Source organism: Natator depressus, chromosome 26 (genome assembly GCF_965152275.1).
Source record: "Natator depressus isolate rNatDep1 chromosome 26, rNatDep2.hap1, whole genome shotgun sequence".
NCBI classification, from domain to species: domain Eukaryota; kingdom Metazoa; phylum Chordata; order Testudines; family Cheloniidae; genus Natator; species Natator depressus.
This window is the reverse complement of record NC_134259.1, coordinates 5,865,466-5,883,378: the sequence shown is the minus strand read 5'-3', so window position 1 is coordinate 5,883,378 and position 17,913 is coordinate 5,865,466. Positions and strand designations below refer to the sequence as shown.

Genomic DNA, 17,913 nt, shown 5'->3' with positions numbered 1-17,913 from the left:
CCTGCCACCTGCTAGCTCCGCCTTATGGCAGGCTCATAGAATTTGAGAGTCAAATGACTCATAAGGGAGTGAAGAAAATTCAAGGTAAATCAGGAATTATTTTATGGAGCCAATATACCACTGACGGGTTTGGTCACAGAGATCCCCTTGGGACTGTCACCTGATGTGCTCAAATACCTCTGAGCCCGTTTTCCCTGCTAGTTTGGGGCTCTAAAACCCTGCCTTGTTGAGCCAGACATGCTAGCCTGCTGCAACACAGACCAAGGGTCTGGACCATGCCCCCAAAGCTGCAGACTAACTGAAAACAGCTCAGCAGGTTACTTGTCTCCAGCACCCAGACACCCAGCTCCCAATGGGATCCAAACCCCAAATAAATCCATTTCACTTTGTATAAAGCTTGTACACGGTAAATTCGTAAATTGTTCACCCTCTGTATCACCGAGAGAGAGATATGCACAGCTGTTTGCTCCCCCAGGGATCAATCACTTACTTGGGGTTTATTAATAAACAAAAGTGATTTTATTAAGTATAAAAAGTAGGATTTAAATGGTTTCAAGTAATAACAGCCAGAACAAAGTAAGTCACAAAGCAAAACAAACAAAACACGCAAGTCTAAGCCTAATACATTAAGAAACTGATTACAGGTAATATCTCACCCTCAAAGATGTTCCAATAAGCTTCTTCCACAGACTAGACTCCTTCCTAGTCTGGGCCCAATCCTTTCCCCTGGTACAGTCTGTGTTAGATCCAGCAGACCTCTCAAGTGGTAAGCAGGGGTTGTCTCATGACTGGCAGCCCTTTTTGTCTTGCTCCACCTCCTTTTATAGCTTAGGCACAAGGCGGGAATCTTGTCTGTGCTTGTCCCCACCCCCACCTCATCAGTGGAAAAGTACAAGGATTAAGATGGATTCCAGTATCATGTGATGTGGTCACATATCACTGTTAAGACCCCTAGTCTCCATTCTTCCTAGGCTGGGCCACGAGTACACAGGAAGGCGTGCAGGTAACTAAAACATTTACAACCCTTGTAGTCAATGGGAGCCATCAAGATTCTAAACGACCATTAATGGCCCACACTTTGCATAATTACAATAGGACCTGAGAGTTATATTTCATATTTCTAGCTTCAGATACAAGACTGATACATGCATACGAATAGAAGGAATATATTCAGTAGGTTATAACCTTTTTTATGATACTTTACAAGAGACCTGTTGCATAAAGCATATTCCAGTTACATCATATTCACACTCATAAGCATATTTCCATAAAACATATGGAGTGCAACGTCACAACCACGTCATTGCTTTCTCAAGTCTTAAAGATGGCCAGTAACTCTAACATCACCCTAAGCATTTAAAGCACTTAAGAAAAAGTCAGACCACAGAATTTAGGATAGCATGTTTAATGAAAAGGGTATGTGACCACAGAAGAGGCAGTGACCATCCACAATTCAGAAACAATCCAGGAAAAACTTCTGGCAAGTTCTGCCTTGCCATTTCCCAGTAGTCTTAATTAGTAGAGTCTTATGTAAGATAAAATGAGGATTATTTGTGCCAATACATTGATGTGAGCAGCCAAGAACTTTTATGTAAGTTTCACCGCTAGCTTTATGTGATTGTTAACTCCCAGATGGAATCGGATATACATGATCAACTTATTTTCTGCTCCGCCAATTTGTCCACCACTCTGCAGTGACCCTAGAGGAATGGGTGCTGCATACATACACCAAGGAGGAGAATCTGTGCCAATTATTACTGCTTCTCCTACTGAATATGGGAATATACTCCTCACTTCACTTCCCACAGACCAAGCCAAAAACAGTGTTCTCTGTTCTTTAAGCCAGTACTGTAAAAAGGTGCTGGAATAGTAGTTAAGCATGTTGTGATACCTGGAGAGGACCAAATATGCCAGAGTCCACAAGGAGGACAGATGGAAAATCCTCCCAACCAGACAGAGAGGTCAAAATCTGAGGCTCTAACCAAAACAAAACCCAACCAATATTATTAAGCAATGATTATGTCTCCTGCACACAGTAAGTGATAAGGATGAGCACTTAAGTAATTAGTGTTGCCAAAGCAAATAATCCTGTTAGCCAGCATAACTTGAATAAAGGCTTTAATCAACTCACTGCAAGTAATTATTCCATGTACTAATTTTCACCATTATAGATTTTGCCCTCATTTGCACTCAACCCCATTGAAATGGTCAATACTGTAAGGTGGTGCTGTGGAGGAAGTTTCTTTACAGTACTACCTTTAGTTAGCATAGGGTACAGGCTGCACCATCTAGTGGTTAGATCAAGAGATTGGAAGCTGCACAATCCCTGGCTCTGCCATCGTCTCACACCATGGGGCTATACATTTCTCTCTGGACCTCATTCTCCCCCATCTGTAAAAGGTGTAAATACTTACCTACCTCACAGGGGGATGAGAAGGATAGTTACAGACTGTCAAAGTAATCTGAAGATGAAGAGTACTAAATTGATCTGACACGAGGCTCCCAAGACACTGCCCATAAATACTAAGTTTAAGAAAGTTCAAAGAGGGTGGAAGGTGCACATAATATTGAACTTCTCATGATCATTCCCTAAGGTCCTCGTGCCCGCTCCTTTTGTTTACCATCATGTCCTGTGTCAAATCTAATTTAGACGACAAAATCCTTGTGGCAGGGGCATACGATTTTGCAAAGCACCATACACACCTAGTATAATGAGTAATAGATTAGAATTCCTGGTTAGCAAAACAGCACACATTTTATACCACATGCCATGCAAAGACAAAGGGACACGATGGCACGTGAACTTTGAGGTGTAAACATCCATGATCTAAAATGGATTAAGGGGTCAGTTGTGTTTCAAGGAGTTCAGTAAAAGTAAGAGGATAGCAATATCCTTAGCACACTGCAGTGCAAGAATGGATGTTTGGTGAAATTAACATGCTCTATATTTACAAGTCCAGGTGTACACACCAACTGTAGGTATTCTTAGCCTGCAAACTAAGAGGCTGAATATGGCAAAAGGTTATTTACAGAATGACAATCTGACAAAAAGCCACTTCTCTGAAACACTGCAAAACCAGATATCAGGCAGCTCAAGTGTGGAACCCACTCACCCACAAAAAGTCATTCTGCCACTGCCAAATCTCCATGCCCTTTAAGTAGAAGGCCTGCACCTTTTCTACATTACAGCTTAAAATATTCATAAGATGGTTACAGCCGCACTAATGCTACACATCTATTAAACATGGTAATAGTCTTCTTGAGCATAGACTGGGTTAGGCAATGCAATCCAGAGCATAGTTTTATAACACTGTAGTCAATGTGTTCAGAAAAAAGATGCTTATCACCCATCAAAGAAATCATGGTAACAAGCATTAAACAAGAACAGAGTTAAGTAATCCACACCTTCAAAAAGATCAGATCCATGCCATGAAAACAGAAACACAAAAGCTCTATTACTACCATTACTCGGACAATTGTACAAAATAACAACCAATACTCATTACTGAAAAAGGAATAAGAAGCATTTGCCTAAAATGATGATTGGTACAGACTAATTTGTTCCCAAGCCCTCCATTAATGGTTCTGATGGACAGAACCAGACAGAGAAGACAGATTTTAGTTTCAAACCATCCAAGACTTCCAGTCAAAAGCAGCAGCTCAGGATTAAAATGACAGAGTATTGCTCAGTAGTGAACATCAGAGAGATTATGCTGCAAGTCCTGAACCCAATATGGGAGCATACCTGAAAAGTCATTCACTGCAATGGGCTCCTTCTCCTGTCTGCTTCTAGTCAGATGAGTGGAGGAATTACAGCTGGTTAGTTCAACAGATGGCTAAAAGCCTGGGGGGGGGGGGGGGGGGGGGAAGGCATTTCAAGCATTCTGAAAGAACAGCTAACACAGTTCTGACAAGAACCATACCCTTTCAGATAGTCTTTCACCTTGGTACAAGTCACGGTGGATTTTGGCAAGACTGTCATTTCTACCCTCATACAAAAGTTAACTTGAAAGAGTCTCCTTTAATAGATTTAGGTAATAGACAGTACATAAATCTATTTAAAGGAGACTCCAATAGCTTCCAAACATTTCATGCTTTCTACCACTTTGCAGCTAGACATCTAAAAAGTTTGACAATCAGCTAACAGTCTGACAATTCATGACAACAGATGTCCACCTGTTACAGCAGAGATCTAATTATTGCCAAGATCAAACCCAGATGCTCAAGGTAAGAACATTCACAATAAAAATGCTGTACTGGATTCAGTTCTGTAAAACCTTTTAAAGGGTTACAAGAAACTATCTCCTGTGTTAAATTATGAATAGCATGCATGTCAGGTCTCTGGCATTTTCTATTCCAAAATATTGCAATGCTATATTTCCTGAGATCTTCTCTTTTTGTCCACTTGTAACTCAACATTCTTCTACTCAACAGAGCTGATTGCATATTTTTAGGGTTCAGACTATTACTTCACAGTCAATTGGCTCAATCTGAACAAATCCACCTGGTTCAGTGATGAAAGGTAACCAGTGTGCTATCCTGTGTCCACAGAAGGCTAAAGTTTCAGCAATGCGCAAAGCTGTAACAGTAATTAACAGGGAACAAATACTTGGATGGCAAGCAACGGATGACATCTTTATACAGCCACAGCAATATTCTAGTCAATCTGTGTCACTATTTCTCTTTATTCCATGGCACCATAACAAGATCCTCCTTCAGCCTGTGTTACGCTGCAAACTTCCGTCACCCCACACATGCAGAATTTACTCTTCTATAGCACCCTTCATCCCAAGACCTTAGAGCATTTTAGAAACAGCTCAAACCAAGTACACAACTGAGAGATAGGAAATGAACAGACATAGTGAAGTTAAACTGCAAGGGGAATGACAGGTAGGCAGCATGTAATCCCTCCAGATGGAATTTGGGCAGAACTCTTGGGGTGACATCTCGAAGACACATGAAAAGAGTGCTATGGAATTTTTAACAAGCCATCAGTATCTCCGTTTTATACCCCAGCTAACAGCAGCACCAGCAGTTCCTAGGTGCTAGAATACAAATAAATAATAGATTGTCCTCAGCAATATGCTGGGGCATTGGGCCCATACTGACTCAGAAGGAAGAATACCACATATTAAATCTTCAACACAAGCTTCCTGCAGCACCTTGGACCAACCCAACCCTGCGTCACCTGCGAGATCTGACAGAACCATGATGCAAAGGTTAAAGGTGGACATTTGGGGGGAGGGAACAGGAGAGAGAAATCATATTTAAAAGTAGAGGCTGTAAAGTGGAAGAGACCGAGCATGAACCTGTCTTTACAACCAGAGCTGTAAACATTAATGGCAGGCAGAGGCTTCCCAATATTTTTAAAAAAGACCAGGCCTGTCCTATGGATAACTACTATAGGTGTACAGTCTAAACAGGAAACCAAGTTAGGTTTCTTACCTTTTCCCCAGACTGACTCCTCAGAGGGGTTGAACCCAGGCTGACCCTTAACATTTAAGTAAACTCATCAAATTCAAACCTGCTGTTAGTTCCCCAATATATTTATGGCTAGAATTAAATTTTCCATTGAATAATCTTTACTTCTTGAAATGATCATCTGCACAAATCTCAGGTCACCCCAGGATCTCTTCATTCCTAGAGCCCCATTTTGAGCTATGTGATGTTCCCTCGCACTAAACTGAAGTTAAGCATCTGCAGGAACAGATCTGTTTCATCCTAACTTTCTGAAGCATGGACCAACCCAGACAAATAATCTTTGCCATTATTCAGTTTAAAGCAACTCTGGCACAAGTAGGGATATTGATGAGCCACAGCAGAATTACCACTTCAGCTAAATAAGCACCATGGAAACTAAATAATCACAACATGAAGCAAACAACAGCTCCTCTAACCTGTTACCCACCCCAGAATATAACTTGCTCCATTAATGTTTGATCCTATTAATCCAAACTCAATTCATGCCTTAGGCAGGCCACTTAATAAAACGAGCATCTACCTCACAGGGATGTCACGATCACTATGTAAATACTTATTATTACACCACTTTATTGCTCTTTGTTCCTCTCTAACCACCTAAACTTTTGCAGATTATCCTATTTCCCTTGTAAATCATAATTTTCCTTTTCTGGTATGAATATGGTGCCTGAATCTCAGAACATCCACAAATCCAACTGAATTGGACAAGAGCTACAAGTTCTCAGCACCTTGGAAGTCAGGCCAATCGTCATCATGTGGGTATTTACTGTTGCAGACAGCCAAGGTCCCCATGACAGTCCCTGGATTCACTTTCAATGTCCCTATTAACGTAGATATGTTGAATTTCAGACTCTGGATATCTTACCCTCCTTCCCTGTTTTTACAGAATACTTCATTTTTTAATGAATGGTGACTACCTCAAATAGACTAGGAGTGTTTAAGCACCTGATTTCCGAGGGGTGATTTTAGGGCTCACTAAAAATTTTGATCTAATATGAAACCGGTCTAAGACAGCTGTATCTTCTGAATGAAAATTAATCCTTTATATGGAACAGATTCAGAAAGCTTACCCTACCCTTCATACTGAACCAGATCATTTCTTCTGAAATTAGGATAAAAACAGCTGCCTATAAAAAATCCTAAACAATCTACACAATATTTAAAAAAATCATTCATACTAAAGTTGAACAATTTTTTCTATGGGGGAAGAGGGAAACACAGTAAGTTATCACAATACTAGATTCAAGTCACCCTGAGATATACCACTGAATTGAAATGCTCCCTTTAGAAATCAGAACCTAAAGTCTCACCACTACATCGCTTATCAACTGCATTCCAGTAAGGGAGCAATGCTCAACCTTTGAGGCCAAGTTCACCTTTCTGTTCCAACAGCGTAACAGAATTTGGCCCTCTATGTCTATTTATAAGTCACATGCATCTAATTCCAATAATCAAGTTACACTTTAATGTTTCAACATGCAAATAGACATAATAAAGTATGTGCCAAGAGTGTAATCACTTTTAAAGCTCCTTTTGAAAGTGTACCCCACAGCCCTTCCCACCCTGCGGAGGGACCTACTGGTAAATACAAGGAGGTTAGAAAATAAAAGCCAACTAAATCTGAGTCCACAAGAACAGTCTGGAAGCAACATACAACACAGCCTAACCTTCCAGCTACTGCTCCGAGGCCAGGTCTACAACTAGTAACTTCTGCTGGCACATCATTGTCAGTTAGGGGTGAGATTCTCCCCCCCCCCCCCAAACTATATTTTTATTTTGGCAAATGCCCTCAAGCAGATGCAATTAAGTGCTTTAGCCAAGATAAACTGCATCTACACTGGGAGCATTTGTTGGTATAGTTATGCTGGGAAAACTTTTCCAATGCAGACTAAGTCTAAGACAGTGCAGAACTCTGCCATTGCTCACCTCTCCATTTGATGGAATTCGTTATAAGACTCTCTGCACACACAGGGGGCATGTTGCTCCCGTTTTCCCTAGCATCTGTAGAGAGGGGGCTCTGGTTTCACAAGAGTGCCGTGAGATTTGAAATAGGAGTACTAATTAAAACAGAGGCAACTTAAGACTGCTGCTATGCATCAGCCACCCAACTCATAGCAAGAAGAGCAGCTACAAAACTTTCATTATGTAAATTAACTCTTCATGCATGGATTCATTTCCTGCCAATGGGATTTCCCTGCAAACCAAGCTCAACATCTCGGCTGCAGCTGAGACCCAAATTCATGACACATGTCTTCTGGGAAGACCAGCAGTGTCAGCCTTCTACCTGCAGAAGCCCTGTTTTACTTCAGTTTTTGCAAGACAGTCATGAAAATTTACCCACTGGAACACTAAATCTATTCGCCCACCTTTCCCATTGATGATTAAGACACCAATATTCTACTTGCCTGGGAAAGCTGAATTTAGTTTTAAAGCATCTGCACTGCTATGCAACAGTTCCAGCTCCTAATGAGCCAAAGCTGAATGACTGATCTGTCATCTTTGGTTTGTCTTGGATTTTAAGCTTATTGGGACAGGGACCATGACTTACTCTGTTCTGTCTCAGTATTCTGATGGCTCAGTAACATAAGGAACCTGAACTGCAATCTCAAACTGCTAGATGCCGTAGAGAAAGGAGAGCAGTAAGCCCTGAAAAATCTTTGAGACACTGAAGCTCTACAGACTTTTCAGCAGTTAAAAATACACATATTACTATGAAACAATCACTCAACAGTATGCCACCCAGCATCAGATTTGTCATTTTCCTTTCATCAGCTCCATCAGATTGGATGATTTCCTCAGCTGACTTGAGAGGGTCATCACTAAGCTTGGAGGGAAGAAAAAAAAAAAAAAAGCATGAGGTCCCCAGCAAACAGCTGCAGCTACTTAAAAAAAGTAAGCTAACCAAAGGAGACCAGAGGGGATTCCTAGATGTCAGCAGACAGGGAAATTCACCACCTGTTTTCACAAGGTTAGCAAGCTGACAGCTAGTCCACTAATAGATTATTAATACAAAAACAGTAGGGTCTTTGTATCAAAGACAAATTCCCCACCTGCTGGTAAATGTAAATCTGACGCTACCAGCGGCATGGGGGGGAGGGGGTAGAGGCGGTTGAGGGGTTGGCTCTAGTTTTAAACCTACTTTAAGTGAACGTGATTTTGCACAGTGTACTTTTAAGATCAGACTCAAGCCAGCTCTGTAGGCATAAGCTGACCTGTTCCATATGGGAAACCTAAGCAAAGTAACATCCACAAACACTTTCATAAGATTCCACTGCTAACTGTGACACAGGCATGCAGAGCCCAGCCAGCAGGCCTTAGACCAAAGTGTTGCATTATACTGAGCAAGAGACAATCACTACCAGTAGCAAAGATTTCAATTACTTGCATTATCCACTGCAGAAAAGTTACCAAGTCACACGGTGTAATCGTGGATGGCTCAATTTCTCTGCCTTCCAATACTCATCATATGGCTGAATGCTTCAGTGTAAGCTCTGTTTACACTGGGATCAGTTCTGGTTACAAACAGATTCTAAATCACCGTACAATGTCTTTACTCCACTGTTCCCGGTCATCTGCACCCAGACAATGTCTTGCAATCACTGTGATAGTTTGTAGGAAAGATGTTGCAATATATGGTATTATAAAACCTAACCCTCCAGTCTCAAAGAGCCTATATTAGAGCTCAATTGGAGCAGTTCACCTCCAAGCAACTTATAAAGCGAAGCAGGAGCAAACCCCCTTTATAAAAATCACCTAAATTCAATCACCATTTTAAGAGGAGTTTTTCCACCCCATTGTAACATATCAAAAGATTCTTATACAAGTCTGTAAGAAAATCACAGGCTGTGATTTTGTTGTAGAAACAGAAACTTTTAAACACACATCACATCTTCTTGTAGTTCCCACAAATTTGATTAGCACTGCGATCACATGCACCAGGTCGCGATACCACTCACTCAGATTTGGTCTGGCCAGCTCTCCGTCATGCCATCCGCTCACAGGGTTCCAGAGCCACTCACTCCGAGTTAGCCCAGCTGCCCCTCTGTCATGACGGGAGGTGGCCAGGCCAACTGAGTGAATGGCACTGCACCTGGCACACTCAAATTTGGCCCTGCACCAAAGCCACAGCTTTAGCAAACCGTGGCAACAACTTTTGAACCAAAAAAATCATGACTTTCTTACAGCCTTACTCATAAATCAATTATAAAACCTGGTAAGTGCCATAAAATTAATCCTACAGGTATGAACATGGGTAAAAAGTGAAATCACTTTACAGTAATCATACAAAGAAACCTACAACTATCACCAGAATGAACATTCTTCTTCATATCTTTATTATTGGCCACGCTCTAGGAAATCTTCAGGTTACAAATTTGAGCACTGCAATTTTATAAGATGAATTATCTTGCTACTGGTTTTAAAGCCATTTTATGCCTGATCACCATCCCTCGCCTGCTTATGAAATGGAAAGCCTTTTGTAGCTAGCTATGGGAGCTAACGCTGCATATTCTATCTCACCTGGTCCTGCCCACCTGGGGGTGGGGGCAGAGGAGCAAAATGTAAGTCTCAGAAACCATCATCATTGCTCTTGCAGAAGCCAGAAGGTATTTATCACCACCCCCACCCTCAAAAAAATTAACAGTGTAGAGATGGATTTAGATTTCTGGATCTCACATAAATAAAATCTAGGAGTCTCAGGTAAGTAACATACCCAGGCTCCCAGCTGGAAGAGGTCATATTACTCAATACACTCACCTCCACCTCTGCTACTAATGGCAACATAGCAAGAATCTATTATAGCTTCATAGCTGGAGATGCTGCTGCTAGAGAAGCCAGAGAGACTTCCTCTTCAGAGATTGGAGGTTTGAAGTCAGGAGTGCAGTCTAGATAGCACAACACTACCACTCCCTGCAAATTAAGTCTTTTAAAAGAGCAGAACAGGATTTCATTCTCCTATCCTTCCTGGGGTCTGCCACATCAATGTGGGACTTTCCTCATGTATCCCATTTCCAACCCCCATCCTCCCAACTCTGTTTTTCATCCTGTCAGCCCATCAGCCTTTTAGTCAGAGACTGACCTCTCTGTGGAGCCCACTAATACCAATCAAACAGAAATCATTCTGTTCTCCATAAGCTTTCATTGTACTCCTGACCCAGGACTCCAACCCAGCTCAGTACTGCAGGCCAAGAGACCAGTCTTGAAGAAGGGCTTTACAGCTGAGTTTTATATATTAACACTGCTGCTTTCACATAGCCCGCTCCCTTGCTTCAAACTGCTTAATAGCGTCTAAACCCATTAACACACTGTACAGCTAGTAAACATACCCGGCATCGCAAGGCAATCCGTACAGAAGCGTAAGGGACTGAACAGGAGATGCCTGAAAACCAATAAAGAGTCATCAGAGATAAACTCAGTCAATTACTGGTCTACAAGCTAATATCTTGAGATTAATGTGTGGCTCTACCTCCACTGGGACTCCAGGATTTACCTAAATAGCTCTGCTCATCACAAACAGGCCAGCCTTCGTTACTATTTTAAGCCGGCACCCTGCCCTACTTCCTGCAGACTCAATTCCTAAGCAAGCAGCCTTCCTTCATTTTCTAGCCATAAAACCAGTTAAACACTGAAAATGATATTACAGGTAGAAGTGGTAGATTCGAGTCATGTCTTTTTTGTTTTATTAAATGAAAAATGCTAAGCATTTTAATTTCATCAAGATACCTGGCTGATTTGAACTCATTTGTTCTGACTGCTAGAGAATTGGGCTTCTGAGCAGCAGGTTCAGACCTTAATATGAAGAACAGAGTTTTAACCTTTCACAGAAGAATATCCAGATAGTAGGAATAGAGAAAAATCACATTATATACAGAAGATTCACCCATTAACAGCAACTCTCGCCACTTACACATGGGATTCTCCCCCTCCTTTCCACGTTGTTGCACCATTCCGGCACTTCATATGTGGTTCTCCAAAGGAATACAAACGCACCTCAATATTTTATATTTTCACAAAGCCTCATCAATTATTTCTAATGATTTTATACCTTTGCTACCCTATTTTAGGCTTTGGTAGCAGCCTAGACACCTCTGCTAAAATGCAGATAAATCAGAGGATAGCATAATGACGAGAGAGCAGTCATATTTTTAGCTACCAAGACCCAGTTTAGAGCACTTGCTCAAGCCAGGTTCATATTATAAAGGTTGATAGACACAGGAACTGGTGGTCCCACTTCTAATATACAGGACTGAGCAGGAGACATTTAATCCCAGATGCACATTATAGTTTAATCTTTCACTCTTCCATAAGGTATTAGAGTGCCACGGTCTGCAATGCATTTGATTTCTGTTGCACTTTTGGATGTATCATCACATGATCTGATAGCGTTAGCATGAATTCTGCAGCAGACAATTCAAGCCCAGGCTGCAAGCTGTCCCATCTCAAACCACATCAAATTAAGACCACCTGAGCTAAGAAGTGTCTTTGGGGCAGAAAAGATCAGTCAATAATTAAGGAATATTCAGTGAGATCTCCAGATTGCTATAGCCCTTAATGGTATAGCCATATCTATGCTCAAGATCTTGAGCCTTGTCCAGATGAGTACTTGCGCTGTGACACCACCTGGCTTTTAGGGATCCCACTGATGTGTCTTAAGTCAGCTGGCATTGGCACTTTTAGCATGGCGCTCCCAAGATTTGAGAAAGCTCCCCTCGTCCCCCAAACAAGTTTGCACCCTTTGTCCTTACTTTTAACCACTACCTACAGCAGGCTTTCCCCCACCTCCCAAGTGTTTCATAAATTCATTCTCATTAGACAAGATAAACCAATTAAGTTGGTTTATCTTGTCTAATCTCACAAAAGAAAACAATAAATATTATGGCAGCTATTATGAAGACCCTCACACATATATTTATTTCTTTTAATAAACATTTCCCTCATATTAAGGTCCATCTCTGTGCCTCCTTATAAGATTCCCATTCCCAGTGTATGCAGTTTTAGGCTAGTATTTGTTTGATATTTTTATCCACGTGTTGTGTTATGAAATAGCTGTACAGCATCTGTGAGTACCTCAGATAGGGGAGAAATATATTCAACTTCAAAATAAGAATACTGTATGTTAACAAGGTATATATTTTAAAACCACAACTTTTTACGAAGTGCAAGGCCTCAGAACAGTTTTGACCTAGCATGGTAAAGCAGCGAATTTTCTAGCTCCATCTCGATTCACTTTGACACAATCTGAAGGAACCCCTTCAAAGCCACAGAAAAGCAGAATATACCAAATCAGAATCAACCCTACAGCTCTCACTCAGTGGTAAAGCTCTCACTGAAATCATTGGGAGTTTTGCCCGAATATGGACTGCATAATCAGACCCCATCTTTCTAAAAATAACAGCTGCCCTATACTAAGAGTTGCCCATGCCACAACTGATATATGGGACGTGGCCTGCACAAAAAGAGCAAGATGAACCATCTTTTGTGCATTTATATTCCACTCAAAAACTATGCCTCATCTGAGCTGAACAAGCATACTGTTAAGACATCACCTTGACCAGCACACAGTGTCTTCCATTCCCATAAATACTGAAATCTCCAAGTTTTGGCTACCTCTTATTAGGAGTCCTTCTTTCCTAGACTTGCTATTTACTCTCTTGGCTAACTCCTCAATGGCATGCTGCCATAGGTCTTGAGATCTAACTCACGTTTGGAAAATCCAAACCAAGAACTAGACTCCTGAAACAAGAAAGGAAACACTGTTTTATCTTGAGAACTAAAAGTTCTTATGATAAATTTGTTGGGTGAATTGTCAGAGCAGCAGCTCAAGCACTAGCAAAGAAAAGCTGAGGGCTTTTAAACTCACCCCCTCTTATGCTGTTCCCTTAATACAAATAAGCTGGGTATGCAGCTATGAGACTGACAAAGTTTAAGTGTTTGTGAGAGAGGAGAACACAGGGAGTTCTGAAAGATGATAAACTATCTTAACCCGAAAAAAACAATTCTTGTTTGTGGGAGATGTCTATCAATGTGGTCTCAACCAAAGCAGGAACTGCTAAATGCTAATCCCAGCATTAGCTATCATTCACAGCATGGCCTTAAGAAAGTCACTTTATTTCTTAAGGGCTTCAGTTTGCCCAGCTGTAAAACAGTGAATATGCTTCCTTATTTCACAGAAGGGTTGCAATTTAGTGGCTACCCAGCAGCACTGTATAAGTGTTAAGTATTACATTATAAAGCTATTACGCGGATTACTGAGAAACATGAAACGGTGGTTGTAGCCAAAAGAGAAAATACTAGATTTTAGCAATTCAGTTCCTCATAGCGATTAGTCAAGATCCCAACACACTGACATAACTTGGTGACTTTTTTTCAGGAAGAAGTAAAGATGAGGCTCTCGTTTCTTTGCCTTGAGCTGGCCAAGCGTTGAAATAACAATATCAGGTTTTTTTAAGAATTCTTCATAAAGACAAATGTAAATATAGCTCAGTAGTCGGGCTGCTCTCTCCAGTCCACTCGAGTCATCAGGACATAACTTTCAGTTAAGATAAAAAAATCAGGATCCCCACTGCAGACAGCTACTCTCACTGTCACCACTACTTTCCAGACTATTTATTTTACACCCAAGGGTGATAGTTTATCCTTCATGTACAATGAAATAGAACCTTTACCGTACAATAGACATGTCTGAATGCCTATTTTTACAAGTTACTTCTTTGTAGATCAGTGCCCTATTTACCCAGAGGAGAGGTGTACAGCATTATTCCCTGACACCATGCTTCACCTCTGTCCTGGATGATCCACCAATAGGTGTGAGAAGGGAGGTCAGCCCCCATGGTCCACCCAACTCTTAACGACAGGTTTCAGAGTAGCAGCCGTGTTAGTCTGTATCAGCAAAAAGAAAAGGAGTACTTGTGGCACCTTAGAGACTAACAAATTTATTTGAGCATAAGCTTTCGTGGTCTGCAGCCCACTTCATCGGATGCACAGAATGGAACATAGAGTAAGAAGATATATATACATACAGAGAACATGAAAAGGTGGAAGTTGGTATGGCAACTTCATGTTCTCTGTATGTATATATATCTTCTTACTCTATGTTCCATTCTATGCCTCTGATGGAGTGGGCTGCAGACCACGAAAGCTTATGCTCAAATAAATTTGTTAGTCTCTAAGGTGCCACAAGTACTCCTGTTCTTTTTACCAACTCTTAACCTCACTGCTGAGACTGCTAATAAGGGGACTGAATAGAAATTTCATTTGCAGTCCCATTTCAGAGGGTTTACATCTAACTAAAGTATCACATTCCACCATTCTGAAGTTTTGTTGCATTTCATAGGCTTTTGATCTATGCCAGGCCTTTTTAGTAAAAAAAAAAAAAAAAAAAAAAAAAAAATATGCAAAACCATACCTAATAGCTGAGTGATTTTGCTTCAAGTAATGTCTTGACAGCTTCCACTGAGACCTACTTCTGGCCATGTCGAAACTATTAACAATGTTTGAAGATTAAGATGTTTGGTTAAAACAGACATCACTTGGTTATGTGCCGAGCTGCTTAATAGTGATATCTCATGAACCAGAAATACAAGGGGGCCTAACACAGGACTGAAAAACTGAGCTGCTTTAAAATAATAGGTATAAGACAAACTTGAGGAACTACAATGTTTCCACTTGCTTATGACGGAACATAATTAAGGCTAATGTTTTCACAGTCCTTTGGAAATGTAAGTTCTTAAGATAAACATTATTAAAATCTGTAACAGAACAGGAGAAACTTTTTCAGTGCAGGAATTGAACAAAATTAGCTCTGATTTCTCTTTAGGTTTAAAATGTGAATACATTTTACAACCACCTTTTAATAAGTGCAATGCAACCACCTTTTAATTTTTTTTTTTTTTTTTTTTTTTTTTTTAAAAAGATGGTTGAAATTCCTCCCGAGGCATCCAAAGCCAGTCCAAATCACAGCACTCTAGCTATAGGGCAGCCTCCTTATGAGACTATCCCCCATGCTTCACTACATACTGTCAGCATGCATTTGTGTAGTGAATGATCATACGGTCTCCCTTTAAGCTCCAGTGAATAACTCACGACATGTGTGTGAGCTCCACCTGGCTGAGGACTAATTCTCAAAGGCCATTCCCAAACTCTGGCTTTCTAGATATTGCACTGCTGTCTAGACCCAAAGATACTCTCTCTACTGAATGTATTCAACCTAGTGCATCCACAACGTACACATCGTTGTTAATAGGATTTCCCAGAAATGAGTCCAAAGGCTCAGCTACAATGTAAGCTAACACTGTGTTAATATACAAGAGAGCTGAATTGACATTACCCTCTCATTTCTAGCAGCAATATTAAACTAAAATCACAAAAAAGACCAAATGTTAAACATCTAACCAACTCACAGGAACCTCAGGGTCCTGGCTGTCACCCTGTTTCACTTTGTCTATGTATCAAGCAGCAGCTATTAACATCTGAACAGGTAAAAATTAATTTGGGCCCAGGTTAGAGTAGTAGGTAGAAGTGACAGTGTAAGCACCTAAATGGTCAGCAGAGGCTCCATACATGTGAAATTTGACATATTTCTGTCCATATCTCAGTCCCTGTAACAGGATGGGTTCAGGGTAGCATGACTGAATATAACAATTTAAGATGCCCAAGTGAGCAGCTGTTGTAACGGTGCAATTGTATAGCAGTGACGGCTGCTGAGCAAAAATTTAAACAAATCAAATATATAAAATAGATGTTCTCCAATACGCGGGTATGAGAGATGGCATTAGATTAATTACGGCAGCTAAATCTACATTGTACAAGCTTCCAACTAATCCAGGAACTTCTTGATTAACATTTTGCCCTCCTCTCTATTAACCGCTTCCAACATCATCAGCTCTTTTAAAATAGCATCGAGGAGGTGAGGTGCTCAGCCCAGGGCAGCATGCACCAAGCACAGCATGTCAAAGCAGAAGGACTTCAGGAAGACACTCAGCCGCAGGCACAAAACGAGGTGCCTTGCACATCAGGGGCTAGGGAGGGCAAGGGCAAATCTCCACCCTTCTTGGAGCCCAAAGCACATCAGCACTGGCCAGGGCTCGTCTCCGTGAAGCTGAGTGCCCAGACTGGAAATGGGCAAGTGGGGTCGCCCACGTGCCCACAGCGCCCCACCTGCGGGGGGAGGGGAGGCGCAACCCCCAACTCCCTGACCTCGCCCCCCTCCTTTACCTGTGAAGAGCGAGCTCAACAGGAAAGCCAGCTCCCCACCCTGCACCGCTCACCCGCCTGCTCCCTGCAGGCGGGGCCCCCCAGCCCCCGCACGCACACTCGGGGGCCCCTCCCCAAGCGCAGTAACCCCCCCCCCGCCTCTAAGGGTGCCCAGCCCAACTGCCCCAGCCTCCCCCTACGGGCCCAGACCGCGGGAACCCCCAGGCCCCTCCCCCCGGCAGTCACAGCGCGGCAGCCCCATCGCCACAGAACCGGGTGGGGGGGCAGCCCCGCCCGCCCGGCCGCGCCCCGGCCCCTCACCCTTCACGATGCGCTCGGTCGTGGGCAGCTTGTTGTGGCCGCGCCCGGTCATGGTGCCGCCTCCCCGCGTCGGCTCCCGGACCGCCCCTCCCCGCGCGGCCTCCCCCGGGGAGCCGGGACTCCGACGGCGGCTGAGCAGGCCCCGCTGCTGGCGGCGGCGCAGGGATCCGGATCCGCTCGGCGTCCGGGCGGCGGCGGCTCCTCCCGAGCTCTTCTTCTCCCCACCCCGTCCCCGAGCCTACGGCGTTAGCGCGCAGGCGCCGCCCTGCCTCCGCCTCCCGAGCAGAGAGCGCGCAGGCGCCAACCCCCTCATGTCCCCTCGTGCGCAGGCGCCACCTCCCGTCCCTGTGCTCCTCTGCGCGCATGCCCCCCACTGGTGTTCCTCCCCAGTTCCCCACCCCCCCGCCCGGCCCGTGCGCGGCGCACGCGCACTGCCCCGCCCGCGCTGACGCTCTCCCGCAGGCGCCTTTCGGAACGGCCCGCCTCGGAGGGCACGTGACCAAGCTGCGGGGAACCCTTTCCTCCCCCCTCCATCTTGCCTGACCAGTGTTGCTAGGTGACGGGGGTCCGGCCCTGCTTGCGGCCTGCGGCGGGAGCCAGGCGGCCTGAGCCCAGGGCTAAGGGTCGCCTCCCAGAGCCTGACTCAGCTCCTGGACCGCAGAGCTCGTGCCCCCTGCGGGAGACCCAGGGTCGCCCTCGCTGCCCCCTCTGAGGGCAGAGCTGCAGGGGCCCCCTCCACCCCTTAACCCAGCATCCTCTTATCACAGAAGGGACCGCCTAAGGGGAAAGGCCTCCTACCCAACGGGGGCAGAGGCCCAAAGCATGGCCCAGACCACAGGATTTTGCATCCTGCAGGAAAGCATGGCAGGGTCGTGAGAGGACACTCCCTATCCTCTCTCCCCCCACCCCAGCTTTGTGCAG

At 43.4% G+C, this 17,913-nt stretch overlaps 1 protein-coding gene across 6 annotated transcripts in view; it reads right to left on the bottom strand.

The window, feature by feature from the left end:
* Positions 1-17,150, bottom strand: part of PPP3CC (protein phosphatase 3 catalytic subunit gamma) — a 52,556-nt gene extending 35,406 nt beyond the window's left edge. For all 6 annotated transcript variants that reach the window (XM_074940155.1, XM_074940150.1, XM_074940151.1 and 3 more), the window contains exon 1: positions 16,993-17,150. In XM_074940155.1, coding sequence (XP_074796256.1) covers positions 16,993-17,044 — 52 coding nt within the window. In that variant the 5' untranslated portion in view covers positions 17,045-17,150. The remainder of the gene's footprint in view (positions 1-16,992) is intronic.
* Between the last annotated feature and the right edge of the window lie 763 nt (positions 17,151-17,913).